The following is a 19,718-nucleotide window of genomic DNA, read 5'->3' as shown; positions in this document are numbered from 1 at the left end:
AGAGACAGTGGTAGTTATTCCCCAATTTAAAGAAAAAGAAAAAGACCAATGACAAGCCTAGAGACAAAATCACTACTCATGTCAACATCTGGATTCAGACAAACTGCGTGAAAACAAAGGAAAAACCATACAAAGTCTATTGTTAAAAGGACTGATGATGTTTCAAAGCCTGCCTCTCAAAGTGTCTCACTTTATACTTTTTTTGCCATTTCAGCATGCACTGACAATTTATTCACAGTGGAAGAGATAAGTTAAAAGAAGATGAAATCCAAAACTGTTCAATACTAAAAACATTCAGAGGTACAAAATACCTCTTGCTATAACAGTGGTATAGCTGGCCTTCCCCATAAAAGGTACCTGAGACAAATAAAAACAAACCTATCAGTTTTGAGCACTTTTTCCCACATTCGATTTACCCTTCATCTTTTCAGAAGTGAAACCAATTTATCCGAACATCATAGCAATTGAATCTTTGACCAAAGTGGACCAATTGGGCAGTGGAGAATCTAATGCGGCCCGTGGGCTTCTGAGTTCCCACTATCCTCTCAACTCCTCAGGATGCCTCTGATCCTCACCTTCTGAGTTCCCACTATCCTCTCAACTCCTCAGTACTCCTCTGATCCTCACCTTCTGCTCCAGCCTCCAGCGCCAAGTTCCATCCTGGTACACAGCAGCCATACAATAATTACTCACTGATGGCTGTGATAATGACTGGTCAAATCACATCTGGTGTTTTTCTAAGTGTTCCAGAGATCCAACAAGGAAACCTGAGTCCTCTTATTCTTTTCTTTTTTAAAAAGCTTTTATTATGAAAAAACGCAAACATATACAAAAGCAGAGAGAACAGAATAAAGAATTCCCACCACTCAGATTCAATAATTATCAACTCATGGACAATCTTGTTCCATGTACAGATTCCTACTGCCCTCATCATTTCTTTGGAGCAAATCCCAGACTTCACATGGTTTCATCTATAAATATTTTAGTGGGCACGTCTGAAAGATATGGATTCTTTCAAAAACATAATCATAAACTATTATCACACTTAAAAACTGAAAAATTTCTTAATATTATCAAATATTCACTGTTAAAAATCTCTGTCTAACAAAGCTTGTTGTTTTTTTCATGTGTGTGAGCTAACGTCTGTTGCTCATCTTCCTCCTTGTGCTTGAGGAAGATTATCCCTGAGCTAACATCTGTGCCCATCTTCCTCTATTTTGTAGGTGGGACGCCACCACAGCATGGCTTGACAGGCAGAGTGTAGGTCTGCGCCCAGAATCCAAACCTGTGAAACCCGGTGCACTGACGCAGAGTGTGCAAACTTAACCACTACACCACCGGCTGGCCCTAACAAAGCTTGTTTTTTACAGTATTTGTTTGAATCAGGATCCAAACAGGGTCCATACATTCTGCACTCAACTCAAGCCCTTGTAAATATTACCTCCATGACAACTGCTGAAAGCAGAAAACTAGAACAGTGAGTTAGACAGTGCTTTTTTCTTCTTTAAAATTTTCATGCCTTAAAAATTGCTCTAGGGGCCGGTCTGGTGGCGGGCGGTTAAGTTTTCACATTCCGCTTTGGTGACCTGGGGTTCACTGGTTCGGATCCGGGGTGCACACCTACCCACTGCTTGTTAAGCCATGCTGTGGCAGGCGTCCCACATAAAATAGAGGAAGGTGGGCCAGATGTCAGCTCAGAACCAATCTTCCTCAGCAAAAAGAGGAGGTTTGGTGGCAGATGTTAGCTCAGGGCTAATCTTTCTCAAAAAAAAATAAATTGCTCTAGTGTAAATTTTGCTTGAATTACATCTCCACTTACCTTAAATCCCTCAGCACACTTAACTGCCAAATGTCAGTGTGTCTCTGAGGCTATGCTTCAACCTAACTGTGTGTGACACGCATTCTGCTCTACGTTTCTCTCTAGGACTGCAGCTGTTCTAGGATGATTTTATGTTTTATAGTTCAAATCTTAAACAGAGGTTGCAAAACTTTCATGCACACAATTTGGAGAAAAACTTCCTTCCACCCACCCACACAGTGGTGGGTGAAGACAGGTCCTGCAGATGGACCGATGTCACTCTTTGCTGAGGCTCCAGGAGCACAAACCACTAAGACTGGGGGCAGTTGGGGCTCATTTCCCTTCAGCAAAAGAAAACATGACAAACTCACTCCAGTCGTCTGGGATCTTGAGGGGCTTTGCTGAATCTGTGGCAGTGGTGTTTCTGACACCATACGTATAAATATGTACATATGAAAAGAGGTGGGACTCTATCAACCCCATACACACAAATTACAGAGAATACAGAATTTTAAAGATTAGAAAGATTATCCTTCCACTGCCATCAAAAATACTTTCTAAAGGACTACTTAGGAAATTCTTACTAATTTTAAGAAAAAGACAGAAGGCAAATTTAACTACTTCTAGAGAAGAGACATTGAAAGTCAGGATCAAATGCCGCCACGTAAACAGAACACAAATTCTATGATTGGCCGCTCTGAGTTTACAGGCTCCGAGGGAAGATGGGGGCCCCTGGTCTGGCTGACCGGATCCTCTGTGGGCTCTGCAAAGTGACAGACACCAAAGTTACACGACCCTGCACGTCGATGAGGAGCACTGTCTTCCACCTATGAAACCTGCCCAGCAGGATGGAACTTCATGTTTTTTATATGAGGGGATGTTCCAAAAAGGGAGAACTTACATTGATTCCAAAATGTTCGGTGACTCCTCGGCCATGCTCCCCCAGTACTCCAAATGAAAGGCTTTCCTCCAGAAAGATCCTTGCTTTGTATTTGTATTTCAACTTAACCTAAGTGGTAAATAAAATACATATATATTTAAAAATACATATATATTTAAAACACTGGCACATATATTCACCATATAAAATATACTGGGAAGAATGAAATTAAACCTAAGATAAAAGGGAGGAAAAAAAAGCATGTACAGTTGATCCTCAATATTGGTGAATTCGTATTTGTGAGTCTCCAAATCTGTAACCCCAAAATCCATACTCAGGGCATCTGCACAGAGCAGTGAACACATGGAGTCTCCTGACACGCGCGTTCCCACCGAGTTGCACAGGCTGCTGCTTCAGCTCAGACCGTGAACAAGAGCACTGCTCACAGTCTGTTTACTGCCATGTTTTTCACCTTGTGTGCTTTTTGTTGTTTACAATGGCCCCAAGCATAGTGCTGCAGTGCTGTGCAGCGTTCCGAAGGGCAAGGAAGCTTTGACGGGCCTTATGGAGACGCTTCCTTCTGGCATGAGTCACAGCGCTGCTGCCTGTGAGCTCAGTGTGAATGAATCAACAACACATATTAAATAAGGTGTGTGTAAGCAGAAACACACATGAAGCAAGGTTATGTACTGAGCGACTGACAAAAACGTGACCAGAGGCAAGCAGAAAACTAACTCTGTTTTTGCCCCGGGGGCGACAGTTTAGTATTTGGTAATTCAGTATTTGCAACATGTTCATAGAGCATAACTATATATACTTTACAGGACATAACTGCCATGAAGAATGAGAATCCACTGTACTTCTACTTATTTATTTGAGGAAGACTAGCCCTGAGCTAACATCTACTGCCAATCCTCCTCTTTTTGCTGAGGAAGTCTGGCCCTGAGCTAACATCTGTGCCCATCTTCCTCCACTTTATATGTGGGACGCCTACCACAGCGTGGCTTGCCAAGCAGTGCCATGTCTGCACCCAGGATCCAAACCAGCGAACCCCAGGCCACTGAAGTGGAACGTGCAAACTTAACTGCTGAGCCACCAGGCTGGCCTTATATTTATTTTTTTTTAAAGATTGGCACCTGAGCTAACATCTGTTACCAATCTTCTTCTTCTTCTCCCCAAAGCCCCCCAGTACATAGTTGTATATTCTAGTTGCAGGTCCTTCTGGTCCTGCTATGTGGGACGCCGCCTCAGCATGGCTTGATGAGCAGTGCTAGGCCTGCACCCAGGACCCAAACCAGTGAAACCCTGCGCCGCCAAAGCAGAGTATGTGAACTGAACCACTCAGGCACGGGGCTGGCCCCAAGAATCCACTGTACTTTAGCTGCTCTAAAATGATTCAGTTTAACTCAGCAATACAGATTGCACAGTGCCAATTTCTAAGGAGGGAGATGTTAAGACCTTATGAGTATAGACAACAATCTATCTGTTAAATACTGGTATGATAACACATAAAAACTCCTGGGGAAATGCTACACGTATTCTTCCCTCAGTGGCACCGTGTTTTAATTTGGATTCATAGCATTTCTTAACATAGAAGTTGTTTTCATTAATATGTTTTTCAATCTGTTTTTCCCTTTGCTTTGAAGCTTATAAGAAACTCCTTTCTCATCAAAGGTTTAGATGCTTATTTATCTATATGTACTCCTAATTATTTCTTTTTTTCTTTTTTGTTTACACATCGGGAAGCTGAATATATGCATGTTTGTGTATGGGTTTTTTCCCCCTAATGTTTAACTGAGTTACCCCTGTAGGATGTCACAACTGAATTAAAATACAGTGATTATCAGGGCTGGCACTCTAACCTAACGGTTAAGTTCGGCACGCTCTGCTTTGGCAGCCCAGGTTCAGTTCCCAGGTGTGGACCTACACCACTCGTCGGCAGCCATGCTGTGGTGGTGACCCACACAGAAGGCCTATCTGCCAAACAGTCCGAATAGTAAAATAATGAATACACACAGCTGCTCACCAATTCTGGAAGAGGACAGATAGCTCCAGTATTCACATACAGCCCTTCGGCCACAATGAAACGTCGGGTCACACGAGCCTTGCGAGGATTCTTTAAAAGGAAAAAAAGGATGTTTTAAATTTCAGTAACTCCAAACACAAAATCTGTTTCATGTTCCCTAGCATTTTCACCTTATAAGATTTAGTCATCAAAATCAATCAATCAATCGTTTGAATGAATTTCAAGCTCAAGGTTTGAGATCCCATTATTTTGAAACAAAAAACAGTGCTTTCTTCTCTGACATTTTTCAGTTCACACTATGAACTAGGCAACCTCACATGCACAAACTACTTAGGCCTTCTGAGAACACTAAAATACAAATAAACACTCTAAGCCCGGAATGATGGGAAAGGGGCCCAAGGGAACTTTCTGGGGGGATGGTGATATTTCAGGTCATGATGGGGCCATGATGCCTGGGTTACACGGGTATAACCATTGGTCAAAATTGTATGGTTAGAGTTTGTGGATTTCAACATTTGCCAATTTTGCCTAAAATAAAAAGAATTATAATGATGACAAGCATCATCATCATAGAGATGGAGTGGGAAGTTAGATGGAGGTTCAGAGGACAGATGAACGGTGGAATGTTGATAACAAAGCTGGGAGAAGGCTATAAGGGGCTTCACTATACTATCGTGTTTCCTTTGAATGTGCCAGAAATTTTCCATAATAAAAAGTTAAACAGACAAACCCTGCTCTCCCTTATCTACCAAAAAACCAAAGGGAACCCTTTTCCTTCCTTACTCCTCAACACAGGGTCAAGTAAAACTAGACTATGACCTCTGACCTCATCCAGTGATGTCTGAAGGCAGTGGGGTGGAGAGGCTTTTTCAAACAACATGCATCTTCCCACACCCCACTGATGGCAAGTCACTGATACACCACTAGCACTGCTGAATGTGTAGATGCTGCAGATATGCCGGGCTGAAAAAACACTGAGACCCAGAGATAGAGTTTGCCACTACCTTCTGATTCAAAGGCTTCTTGCCTCTAAGCTTCTGTCTAATGCACAACAAGAAACTCTGCTTTCAGGGGTGTTTTAGAACCCACAGACATTACACTCAGAAAAACATCTGCTGAAGTGTGCACAAGTATGCATGGCTGAGTTTTCTTGGTTGTCTTCACTCTGTCGTCAACTCAAACCCAAAGGCCGTGGGTCTGCTGGGGGTCACGGATAAGGACATGGGGCATCCTGCCTCTCCCTGCCTTTCAAAAATGAAAGGCATATTTTTCTTATGATTTTAAAATAGTCAATGTAGGAATCTTGAGAAATTGAAAACTACAAAAAAGAATTTACAAATTAGCTCACCACACCACACATTGATATTTTGTCTTTCTTGTAAATACGTAACTTTATAAGTTACTTTGTTCAAATCAAGATTTTACTGCAACAGTTTCAGGACCTGAGTATTAAAAATATTATGTTGTGAGCATTTCCGCAATCTTAATATTATTTAAAACATGATTTTAATGGAGATATCATATTACATTTGTGGACATACCAGAAATTATTTAACTATCCCCCTAATGTTGGATTTAGGTTGTTTCCCTCATTTTGTCCCTTTCACATCGCATTGTGACTATCCTTCACTCTTTGACATCACTTGTGATTATCCTCTGAAGACAGCACCCCAAATATAGGTCCAAGGGCATGGATATGTAAGAATCCTCGACTATTTGCCCGTTTACCCTCTAGAAAAGCTGTGCCAATTGAAACTCTCCCCAGAGTTCCAGGAGGGCCTTTGTCTCATCACACACATCAGTGTTGGCTCTGATTATTACTATTAAAAATGTTCCCTAATTGGACAGGCAAAAACTTCTAGCCTAATTTCTCTCATTATTAGTGAGGCCAGGTTATTTTTTACTTGCTCCTAGTTATTTGTATTTTTTCTATGGACTGCTGTTTTTAACTACTGTGCTTTTTTTTTTTTTTTTAAGAAAAATTAATACGGAACAAGAGAATCCTAGAGGAAAAGGAATGGAAAACCATTTATGAACCACAATACTTGTGAATTTGACCAAAAAACGTTTGACCCAAATCTGGGCTAAACTGCAACATTTTAATTCACTTTCAAAGGAAAGACAAGCATTTAACATTTATTACAATGCAAAAATGAAAGTGAAAAAGAATTATTTCTAAAAACCAAAATGTAAAGTTACTTAGGAAGCCTCTTTTTGGCAGGAAAATGTGGTAAAAATTAATTAGTAAAAAGGTAAAAACTATAAAATGGAAATAAAATTCAAGATAATTGTATTTCTTGTTACTCATAAAAAAAGTTCCACTGATTATAAATCTTGTAAAACACACACACACACAAAACTTGAATATGATGCTTTCCAAATTTGTACAATACTAACTTGGTAAAATAAACTCTACAGCAGACTGGTTCATTGGTCACACTTTCCAAGGCAGTGTTCTTCAATCTGGCAGCATTCTATTACTGAATCAGAACAAAGGCCATTTTTTTTTACAATTTGTAGAAAGAAATTCATCAGTGAAACGGTCTCAATCTGAAGATTCCCTATAGATTCTTCTAAATTGTGTAACTATGAAACACTGGCCTAAAGGACGTCCAGCATAAAATAGCAAGCGTCTATGCATATTCATTACGAGAATGTGTATACTCATGAAGTGCTGCTCTTAGGCTGTCACCTAAACAAAGATGAGAGAATCCTAAAGGAATAACGCAAATATCTGGGAAGATGGAAATTAACACAAAATTAATAAACACGATAAGCATTTTTATCAGTTACTCTGGTAATAAATGAGCTGCACTGAAAAATTCCTCCTGAAAGTGGTGTTTGAAACAAAGGATGTGGTGACCAGGTTCCCAGTACAGTCCACACATAATGGTTCCTGCTGCAGAACCACAGACCAGAACTACCTTTTCCGCCCAAGTCATCAGGGGAAAATAAAAGATAAATCTAACGGTGATGCTTTGAACACATATCCTCTGTGACACTCTCTACTCAGAACACCAAAGAGCTAGTCCCACCTCTCCGCCCTCCCCAAGGGGCTCCGCAGGGGCTGGGGAAGAAGTGTAAATGAGCTGCAAGGCGGAAGGAAACCTGGCTGGGGCAGTTGTTTCCCACAGGTAGCAGCTGCTCAGAGCTCCAGGATGAAGGTGGGGAGGGGAGAAAAAGTCTCACTTTCTTCATAAATTCATAAACTCAGATCTGCTGCCGTTGTTTCTTCCAGTTAATTGATATACGATTCATTCTGATATGAATAAGCCTGTTTTGAATTCACTAGGTACATCTCAATAACGCCCTAATGAGTTCTGGTGTTACTTCTGTAGAGTTGAGAATATACATTCCTCCCACCCCAAAAGTGCACAAGGTTTTTCTCCCTCTCTTCTAGAAAGCTGCCTGGATTACCTTCCCCCAAATTTGCCATATATAATTACAGCAATGACAAGGCAATTACAATCAGACTTGGCTCTCTAACACGAAGTACATTTAATAAGCAGGAACGCCCTTGATATCCAAATGTGATCTGCAGGCAAGTTTTCATGACAAATTACCATTTCATATATAATTTAGGTGGCTAGAAAGTACAAAAGAACTGTATAATTTTCTTCAAAAGAATCATACCTTTTGATCTTCGATCTCTTGTTCTTTTAGTAGTCGCTCCAGGTCAGCCATATCATTATGCTTAAATAACTTAATGTCACTGCGTGATGCTTGCAATCCCTTCTGAATAGCAAAGCAGGCAGCTCTATCTCTGCAAGGAAGAGAGACCCACCAAAGTGGGGTTTAAAGGGCCTTGTCAACATTCTCAGAAAGGAGTGCGTGCTTTTCCAAGCTGACCAAGATCCACTTGTTAACTTGAACATGGCAAATAAATACCACCTCTGAACATTTATACGTTGTTGTTTGCACTTCCCTCTGCAAGTCCTTTTCACATAACGACCGCATTGGTTCTATTCCCAGAAGCACACTCTTAGCATATTTTAACCTCTCAGAAATCAGCATGCATCTTACAATGGATGGAATATCGGTATACTCCTAGTAATTTTCTTTCTAAGAAATACATGAACTTTCGGTGCATCTCGCCATCACTAACATCTCTGATTTGACTGGCACACTACTCTGCCATTACTTTCTCATGAGAAGCAATACTGGATCGTTGACTCTACATAACCCAGGGGAGAACTCTGGGTCTTGCAGATTAAACTTCAGTAAGCTCTTTCTTCTAAATTGGGTTAATTAGAGGAGTTAATTAGGGGTTAATATTTTTGTAATTCAGTTGTATTATTTAAAAGTATATGCAAGATTTCTGGGAAGATGGAGTAGACATACTTTCCCCATTTTCCTCACTAGGTACAATAAAAAACCCTGGACATTACACATAAAACAAACATAAGACGACTCTGAAAGGTGGAGAGAAAAGGCAGACTGGCCAGGCAGCTGAGAAATGACATAAAATGAATTTCTTGCATTTTCCCAACTTGGAGATGATGAAACTGGCCAAGTGGAAATGCCAAAGGGCACAGACACAAAAGCTCTTACAGGCAACAGGACAGGAAGGGGCAGCCCAGCAAACAACAATGGCTTCACTGCAGCCAAACCACAGAAAAACCTGGGCCCACTCCCCCCAACACCAGCAAAGCCTGAGGGGAACGTAGACTAACCCTTAGGAGCTATCAGAAGGTAAGCCAACACCCCCCAGGGTGGTGTCAGAGAAGGGAGCCAGGACTTTTAACCCTGCCGAACGGTAACAAGTGGCCCCCACTGTGGTGTCAGTGCAGACCACGTGGAGAGCCACAACTTCCACCTCCATGCAGTGAGGAGCATCCTCTCTCTCTTGGCTCCGGCTGTGTCAGAGAAGGCTCCAGGGAGAGACTCTCATCAACAGCTGTGGAAATGAAAACACCCCACCTCAGTGTCAATGGAGGCTGAGTGAGGACCCCGGACTTGTACCTCTGCCTGGCAGTAAAAGGCAGCGGTGCCCCCCTGCCCCTGTGGAAGAGTGTCAGAGAAATCCAATTAAAACAGAAGGTTTAAATAAAGCAGAAACCGTAATAGCATAACATGAAAATGTCCAGGTTTCAATCAAATATCATTTGCCAGTGATATCACTATGACAATACCAAGAACCAGAAGATATCAGCAGAATGAAAGAAAACAATCAACAAATGCCAATATTGAGATGACAGAGATGTCAGGATTATCTGACAATGATTTTAGAGCAATCATGATAAAATTATTTCAATGAGTAATTATAAACATGTTCAAAACAAATGAAAAAACAAAAAGCCTCAGCAAAGAAATAGAGGATACAAAGAAGACTCCTGTAGAGATGTTAGAACCAAAAAACAAAATAACGAAAAGGAAAAGCTCAGTGGACGGGCTCAGAAGCAGAATGGAGGAGAGAGAGGAAAGAATCAGTGAACTGAAAGATGTAACAACAGAAATTAGTCAACGTAAACTAGACAGAAAACAGACTAGAAAGAAAAGAACAGAGCCTCAGGGACCTGTGGGATACAATAAAAGATGCAACATTCACGCCAGTGGGCTTTCAGAGAAGAGAAAGAGGGTGGAGCTAAAAAGGTACTCAGAGAAATAATGGCTGAAAATGTCCCAAATTTGGCAAGAGGCTTAAATCTACAGAATAAAGAAGCTGAGCGAAACTCCAACAGATAAATCCAAACAAACAAATGCCAAAACAATAAAAGTCAACCTTCTGAAAACTAAAGACAAAGAAAAAATCTTGAAAGCACCCCAAGGAAAACGACACCTCACAAATAAGAGAAAAACAATTTGAGTAACAACAGATTTCTCATCAAAAACAAGAGAGACTAGAAAAAAGTGTCACAATATATTTCAAATGCTGAAAGAAAAGAACTGCAAACCAAGAATCCTATAAGTAACAAAAATATTCTTTAGGAGTGAAGGGGAAATCATATTCACAGTTGAAGGAAAACTGAGAGAATGGCTAACTGAAGTTCTCTACATAGAAAAAATAAGGAAAAGAAAAGAAAAGAATCTTCGATTATCAGGAAATACGAAAGAACACAGTAAGTAAAAATATGGATAAACACACTAGGCTTTTCTTGCCCTCTTGAGTTTTCTAAGTTATTTTCGATGGTTAAAGTAGAAATTATAACACTGTCTGATGTGGTTCTCCATGTATATACAGGAAACATGTAAAACAATGACAAACAAGGAAACTAAAGGAATGTAAAGGAAGGTAAAGGTTTCTATACTTGAACTGCTAAAATGATAACACCAGTAGAATGTGATAATTTATGTATATATTTAGAGGAAGGAATGATTAAAAAAACTACACAAAGAGAAACAGTCTAAAACACTACGGATAAATAAAAATGTTCAACTAACCCAAAGAAAGGCAGGAAAAAGAAAACAGAAAAACAAAAAACAGAAGAAACAAGAAACAAAAACTAAAATGGCAGATTTAAGTCCTCACACATCACCCATAATTACATTATAAGTAATGGCCAAAATATACAATTTAAAGACAGAGATTGGCAGAGGGGACTAAACACGACCCACCATATGCTGTCTGTAAGAAACTTACTTCAAATGTAATGATATAGGTAGGAGGGCATATAGATGCTATATGAAATATAGGCAGTGAGTGTATACATACATGCAAACAATCATCAAGGGAAAGCGAAACGCCTATGTTAGTATCTGATAAAGTAGACTTTGGAACAGAGAAAATTACCAGAGACAGAGAATGACATTACATAATGATAACAAGGTCAATTAACCACGAAAACTTATCTTAAATATGCACCAAACAACAGAGCTGCAAAAGGTGAGATGCAAAAACTGATAAAAATGAAAGGAGAAATAGATCACAACTATGACAATTGACAGAACTACTAGACAGAAAATCAGCAACGATATTATAGAACTCAACAACACCATAACCAACAAGATCTAACTGTCATTTATAAAAAGCTCCACTGAACAACAGCAGAATATTCTTTCTTAAGTGATCATGTAACATCTTCCAAGACAGACCACATCATGAGCCATAAAACAAACTGCAACAAATTAAAAATCTCTAATCATTTGGAAACTAAATAACATATTTCTGAATAATCCATGGGTCAAAGAGAAAGTTTACAGGGAAATAAAATACAATGAACTAAATGAAAATGCAAATAAACACATCAAAATTCGTGGGACATGACTAAAGCAATGCTGAGAGGGAAATTCACAGCATTAATTGCATTAGAAAAGAGGAAAAGTCTCAAAGCAATGATCGAAGTTCCCACCTCAAGAATCTAGGGAAAAAAAGAGCAAAATGAGCTAAAAATAAGCAGAAGGCAGGAAATAGCACCAGAAATCAATAGAGTTGAAAACAAAAATACAATGGAGAAAAATCAGTGAAACAAAGAGCTGATCTCTGAAAAGATCAATAAAATTAATAAGCCTGTAGCAAGACTGACAAAAAAAGAGTAGACACAAATCACCAGTCAGGAATGAAACAAGGGATATCGCTGCAGGCTCTGCAGACATTTGACAACTCAGAAGTAATGGATCAATTCCTTGAAAATGGTCCAAAATGGACCAATTCCTCAACTCACCCAATATGACAGATAATTTGAATAGCCTTATGAATACTAAGGAAGTTGAATTCATAATTAAAATACTTACAAAGAATAAATCTCCAGGCCCAGTGGTTTTACTGGAGAATTCTATGAAATGTTTAAGGAATTAACAATTTTACACAATTTCTCCAGAAAATTTTTTCTGGAGACTTCTCAGTTGATTTTAGGAAGTATTAGCCTGATGTCAAGACTAGACAAAGTCCAAAACAAAGTAAACACCACTAGCCATCCAGGAAATGTAAATTAAAACCACAATAAGGTATCTCTACATACCCACCAGAATGGCCAAAATAAAAAAACAGTGACAACACCAAATGCTGAGGATGTGGAGAAATTAGATCACTTGTACACTGATGGGAATATAAAATGGTGCAGCCACTCTGGAAAACAGTTTGGCAATTTCTTAAAAAACTAAACATGTAATACCATACGACCCAGCAACCATACTCCTTGGCATATATCCCAGAGAAATAAAAACTTACGTTCACAGAAAAACCTGTACGTGAATGTTTACAGCAGCTTTATTTGTAACAGCCTCAAACTGGAAACAACTCAGCTGTCGTTAAGAGGAGAATGCTTCAACAAACCACTGCATCCATACCAGGAACTACGACTCAGCAATCAAAAGGAACAAACTCTTGATCCATGCAACAACTTAAATGAATCTCCAGAAAAATAATGCTGAGTGAAAAAAGCAAATCTCAAAATGCTACCCACTGATACGACTGCATTTGTAGGACAATCTTGAAACGACAAAATTATAGCAATGGAGAACAGATCAGTGGTTGCCAGGGTTAAGCAGTGGGTATGGTGGGAGGGACACGGGTATGGCAACATAAGGGATCCTTGTGGTGATGGAAATATTCTGTCTCTTGACTTCATCAGTGTCAATCTCACAGCTGTAAAATTGTATTCTAGTTTTCTAAGAGGTGACCGCTGGGGTAGACTCGATAAAAGCACACAGAATTACTTCTTACAAGCGTGAATCCACGATGATCTCAATATAAAACATTTCATTAAGAAAAAGTACATGTTTAATACGAACATAGACTTAGTAGGGTGACCAGGACAGCTTAAGCACATGAGCAGCCACTGTGCTGAGACCTACTATTGGCAAAACACTACCACTAGTTACTAAAAGGAAGAAACGAGGCATCAGACATGTTGTCTATGTCTAATAAATTTATCAAAAACCATTTATCAAACAATTTACTAAACGGCATCTTCACCTCTAGTGTTCCTACTTTCAAATTAATTTCAGGCAGAATATTTAAAATTTTGTATAAGAGAAATAGTTCAGTTGTCTAACGACTCGCTAGAAACTGAAGTTGTAAGACAATGGGTGTAACGTTTGAAAGGGAATTTAGCCCAGGTTTCCTAGCAGGTAAAACCAAAAGGGCAATATAGTATTTATCATCTGACAAGAGCACACAAGCTCAAGCGTAGCTGTAAACTTTTTCTGGACTTAAATCTCAAGAAGGGATTCATGGCGGGGGCTTGTACAAAGTGAGACTGGATGCCCCTGTAGTTGTCTGTTAACTATGCTGTACTGAACACCTAGAGACACTGTTGAAACCAGCAGTTCTCGAGTTTCTGCTGAGTCTTTCTTATTACAGTCATGTGCCACTTAACGATGGGAGACGTTCTAAGAAATGCATCATTAGGTGATTTTGTGGTCGTGCGAACATCACAGACTGCACTTACACAAACCTCATGGTACAGCCTACTACACACCTAGGCTACATGGTACCAACCTTATGGGACCACTGTCATATATGTGGTCCTTCATTGACTGAAATGTCGTTATGCAGCACACAACTGTATTTGATTTTTAAGTATGTGCAAAAAATTAATAAAAACATTCATTTTCATGTTCACATCAGGAAACGATACTACTCAGGCTCAGGCCACATGCTGGAATGCTCCCAGGTTGTTGCTGGGCTATGGGGAAAATGGGCCACACGAGTCCTGAAAAGCCCCAGGCAGAGCCAGCACCGTAGCGTGTGCCTGAGCCTGCTGCATGAGCAGGAGTTCCAAGAGTGAGTGAGAAGCAGGCACAAATAAAAGGATTATTCTGGCTGTGGTGTTAAAAAAAAAAAAACGAAATAAAAGTAAACTTGAGACCTAAAATTAAAAGAGGCATTTAATAGCCCACTCAAAAGATGACAGAGGGGCTGGGCCAGCGGTGTAGTGGTGAAGTTCTCGTGCTTCGCTTCTGTGACCCAGGGTTCCCAGGTTCAGATCCAGGGCATGGACCTAGCACTGCTTGCCAAGCCACGCTGTGGTGGCATCCCACATAAAATAGAGGGAGACTGGCACAGATGTTAGCTCAGGGACAGTCTTCCTCACAAAAAAAAAAAAAGATGACAAAGGCTTAGGCTAGAGGCAGGTGCTTCTGACGGGTATAACCAGCTGCCTGGACTACACCTGCCCTCGCTCTACTCCGCTCCATGGTAAACAGCAGTCCACGCATCCAGTGCACAGCACACAAGTGTAGATTTGCTCATGGAAAGTTAAGCAGTCCCCACCTCATGGCTCCTATGTTCTTAACAGCCATAAAGCAAGATCAGCAGAGACCAGGAGTTTGCGGTGGGGATATTGGGAAGCGGAGTGACTTTGCCACATGGTGTGAGTGACCACATGGGTTGTGACCACAGACTCACAGGAAGCCACACTGTCACAGAGCCACACAGGGAAGGAAGATGGGTGGCCTCAACCTGGGTAAGTCTGGCCTTCTTGACATCAATAAATAAAATTATAACGGCCGATAACTGAGTACCGACACTTCTAGGAATCCTTCTAGTGATGGTCTCTCAAACTGTGTAGAATTAGTTGCTGGGGTGACTAAATATTTCTTTAAAAACAAAAAATAAATCTTATTTTAGGCAGATGACCTCTAACAAAGGAACTCCCCAGGAGGGTCAACACTATCTCCAAAGGAATTTCGATCTGAAATGTAGGTAAAGGTTACTTACGCAAACACAATGTCCCCTCTTTTAGAGTAAGCAGGAATAGCACTGGCTATAGTGGCAAACCCATACGAGTATATGATGGCTTCTTCTGTCTTCATAAATTTTGCCAGGCGGTCTTCCAGATCCAAGTGCACATCTATTTCAATAATAAAAAGTTAAATGGTTAAACTGCCTTATAATTCTTTTTATTCAACTACGAAACAAAGAAAGTAACATAAAGCAGTTTAGTTATTAATACTTTCACCTTATGGCCAAAATGAAATTACTTTTAAGTTATACTTTAAATTACAAATTATACAATCTACTAAGATACTTCTGGGCCAAAACAATTTATAGAATCTGTGAACTGAATCAGCTCCTCATCTCTCCAAAAAACATGTCCTGGGGCAGCTCCCACTCCGGGTCTTGCTTTCATATCCCTCAACCACAAGAACTCGAGGCCCAGTGACTTTACCTGCTTTAACTTCCCTCAGCCAACAACACTGAGGCTTTATCAGTGTAAGACATTTGTTTTATCAACACCCTTCTGCATTTTAGCAGATGGTACCAAACCAGGCAAATATCAACTAGCTTTCAAAAGGAAACAAAAGAAAAAAGAAAAGTAGTTCATTCGAAGAGAACCCGGCACACTCTGCATCAAGACAGTGAGAGCCGGAACGGTGGTGGTCACCCCTCCAACAGTCTGTGTCAGCACTTAGTTGTGGCACCTGCCATCACTCTGCAGGACTGAGCTTCTGTCTGAATTTCTTTTTAAGTGTACTGGGGAATCAAGTTCACAGTACAAAGAAAACACGGTCCTTTTATAGAAGCAGCTTAAGAAGAATGTTGATGTAATAATGGGGATAAATCATAACCACTAAACTGGTACTTTTTCCCTCTCTTACATCACACTTCCTTGCAGCCTTTCACCTTGCCAGGCTAAGCCAGGAGCCTTCACACCCTGGGCTGGAGGGACCAGCGACGTCTAGCATGAACAGTGTGCTGACTGACTCTGAACCTGAAAACTTCAAAGTGGTTTTCAAAGGAGGCGTCTCCCAGGAGACAAAAGGATTTTTAAAACTTCCTTTAGCTCTTTTAACAGCAAGACCCGAGCCTGAGAATTAGATGAGAGTTTTTCCACATGCCCTGTGCAAGGAGAACTCAGAAGGTGACACAGGGAGGGTGCAGCCAGGCCCCTCCAGTCTTGCAGATTCATGAGAGAAGAGGGGAAACAGAGGTGGTAAAGACACATTTTGAGACCATGGAAGAGGGAGCCGCGGCACGTGCCCTGAGGGGAACTTGGAAGTTGAGGCAGTTGCAGGGGACTCAGACGTTCCCCACTGAGGGGTGGTGGGGAGGGCTGATGGCCTGGCAGAGCCCTCCCACCCAGATGTCGGGGTCCCATGGGTGGGGACATCACTCCAGGAGACCAGTGAACTGCCGCCCCTCAGCATGAGCCTTCCCTTCAGGGAGCACCAGCACTGGCGCCTCACTGCAGAGACCAGGGAGAAGGCCGGGCCCTGCCCCTTCCTGCTCCAGAAGGACAGGGATGCCACCTCACCCCCAGAAGCCTTCTTAGTGGGAAGCGGGAGAGGGACAAGACCCGAAGGACTGAGAAACACAAAAGAGATGACTTAACCCAGCTGGGTACAAAGCTTGATTTTGAGTGGACTAAGTATTTCCACTGTAAGGACAGAGACATGGTTAAGTGTCAAGGGTAGGGTTTCCACCACCTTCCAGGAAGGGACAAGTGAGTAAGGCCCGTTCAGGCACAGGAAACAAAGAAACAACTTCTTAGCACAACTGAATAAAACATCTAAAATCTGTAAACCCACGCACTGACTCGTCAGAGGCAAGCTAATCTTACTGTGATGCTTCTGACTAGGACAGCACTCCCCCCGTCTGCAGCTTCGCTTTCTGAGGTTTCAGATACCCGCAGTCAACCTCAGCCCGAAAATATTAAATGAAAAACTCCAGAAATAAACAATTCATAAGTTGTAAACTGTGCATCACTCTGAGTAGTGCGATGAAATCTCACGCCATCCCCCTCCATCCTGCCCAGGACGTGAATCATCCCTCTGTCCAGCAGGTCCACGCTGTAGAGGCCACCCGCCGTTAGTCACTTAGTAGCCATCTCGGCTATCAGATCGACTGTCTCTGTACTGCAGGGCTTGCGTTCATGGAACCCTTATTTCACTTAATAATGGCCCCAAAGCATAAGATCAGTGATGCTGGCAATTCAGATATGCCAAAGAGAAGCCGTAAAGTGCTTCCTTTAAGCGAAAAAAATTGAGTTCTCAACTTAATAAGGAAAGGAAAAAAATCATATGCTGAGGTTGCTAAGATCTATGGTAACTTTTATTACAGTATATTGTTATAACAGTTTTATTTAATATTAGGTATTGTTGCTAATTTCTTAGTGTGCCTAATTTATAAATTAAACTTTACCAAAGGTATGTATGTTCAGGAAAAAACATAGTATATATAGGTTCAATACTATCCGTGACTTCAGGCGTCCACTGGATAAGGGAGGACTATTGTAAAAGGCAAAATTAAGAAATATAAAAGTTGCAACTTCACAAAGGACTGCATTTTAAAAAGGAGATGAGCGGGGTCCAACACTCTTCTTGGTTAATTCATTTATTAATCAAACATTTAGTAATACCACATAAAGACAGATACTCTGATAAGCACTGGATCAGGGAGAAATACAGAATTTCTGCCACTGACAAAGTGACGTAGCTGAGAGAAGCACCTGGCAGCTGTCATTGGAGAGCTTGAGGCCCGGAGAGCGGGTACAAGGCTACGCTGTGCCTCTCACCTACTGGTCTGAAGCCCCGGGGTACCTCCCACACTCAGAACTACAACACATCCACAGTGGTTTCTGACTGAAGACAGAGAACACTAGACTGTAAACCAAAGGCTGGGGTGGGAACCAGCCAGTGAGCGAGGGAGCAGAGGACACAGATGGTCTAAATTAAACCCCAATTTGAAGGCGAGAGAGATATAGTGAGGAATTAGAACATTCAGCAGCAATATCCAGAAAAAAAAATAAATTGAAGCCCATTTTATTTATAGACTTCTTCAAGGATGTTACAGAACTGTGAAAATCAACTATCTATCCCACGGCAATCAAGTGATGATAAAAAACTAAGCATGCTTCTTCCTATTTGTCAGTTTAAATGTGTACCAACATAGTCTATTATGCTAAAAACACAAGAATTACCATTTGATTTCCATTACCAATCGGTGATAGTCATTTTGTAAAAATGACACTTTCAATATATCAACATTAAATAAATGTGGGCTTCTACAATAATGAAGTTAAGAAGAATGTATTCCATTTGATCAAAATGGTACCAAAAAGGCCCTTAGCTCTTCAAGCATCAGATATGAGACATCGACACCACAAAGTCTGAGGACTCGACCCTGCACCTGACTGTCCACTCATCTATGAGTGATGCTGCCAGGGAAAGTTTCAGGCAAAATCTGACAAACACGAGGAAAGGAGCAGAGCACCAGAGAACCAGCCGCCCCCATGCAGCCGAGCACAGACACCCCTCACCCAGGCCTACCCTTTCCTCGGCTTGAGTGCTGAGCATCCTCCCTTCAGGCAGGAGCCGCCACCCCACTGCCTCTCTCTTCTGATCAGAGGTGAGGGCAGAGCCCCCACAGGACACCTCCTTCAAATTGCAATGCACCTCTCAATTGGGACTATCTACACCAAATCTCCACAATTTAGCTAGCAGATGGACAACACAAGCCACAATGAATTGCTTTCATTCAACAGCTCCATTTCAAAAAGAAAAAACATCCTATGGATGCAAACTATCTTTGCTAACTACAAAAGGGATGTCAAATCATCCTGTAGACTTCTGAAATGATCTTCTCATGGATTAGCAAGGATGCACTAAGACAATCCTGGCTTTGTTTCAGGGCTTTAGAGTTAGCTGCCCAGAGGATGAAAACTGTATTTTCGGAGTATTCTCATCGTTATATATACTCATAACCGTTTTTATGTTGTTGCCATAAAGAGGTAAGAAGAATCTCTATACAATAAATCAATGACTTATTGGCTCTTGCCTAATCCCAAAAGTTTAAAAAAGACTGGCCTTTTTTCCTCCTCCTATCTAAACACATTGGGTTTTCGCTGCTGTCAGCCTTGGAAAGCTGGTTTTGTGATAGATAAGTATGGAGAGCTGCATAACTTCTCTCGATGTATGATAGCTACTCTGGGCAACAAAGAAACTCTCAACCCAAGGGAGGGGGAGGCAGCAAACAGGAAAACTGCCAGGGCATATTCCCCGACTTCTGATGTTGTCTTCTGTGTGTATGATCCATTTTACTGATTGGCCATAGATTTGCATGGAATGCAAGTAAAGTGCTAGCTACATTCTCCAATTCACTGCCAGGAATGATTGCAATAGGGAAGGCCATG

At 41.1% G+C, this 19,718-nt stretch overlaps 1 protein-coding gene across 2 annotated transcripts in view; it reads right to left on the bottom strand.

Moving 5' to 3' along the window:
• The window catches only part of SPTLC1 (serine palmitoyltransferase long chain base subunit 1), a 47,574-nt gene that overhangs the window by 13,857 nt on the left and 13,999 nt on the right, over positions 1-19,718 (bottom strand). The window contains exons 6-10 of one of the 2 annotated variants that reach the window (XM_044756672.2): positions 15,305-15,437; positions 8,338-8,467; positions 4,705-4,794; positions 2,700-2,807; positions 795-2,561 (exon numbers count right to left, since the gene is read on the bottom strand). In XM_044756672.2, coding sequence (XP_044612607.1) covers positions 2,502-2,561; positions 2,700-2,807; positions 4,705-4,794; positions 8,338-8,467; positions 15,305-15,437 — 521 coding nt within the window. In that variant the 3' untranslated portion in view covers positions 795-2,501. Of the gene's footprint in view, positions 1-794; positions 2,562-2,699; positions 2,808-4,704; positions 4,795-8,337; positions 8,468-15,304; positions 15,438-19,718 lie in introns of those variants that run through there. The other variant, XM_014854676.3, reaches the window with a different exon arrangement.

The sequence above is a fragment of the Equus asinus genome, chromosome 23, assembly GCF_041296235.1.
Source record: "Equus asinus isolate D_3611 breed Donkey chromosome 23, EquAss-T2T_v2, whole genome shotgun sequence".
NCBI classification, from domain to species: Eukaryota; Metazoa; Chordata; class Mammalia; order Perissodactyla; family Equidae; genus Equus; species Equus asinus.
The sequence above is the reverse complement of the archived record's forward strand: the minus strand, read 5'-3'. Positions and strand labels throughout refer to the sequence as shown.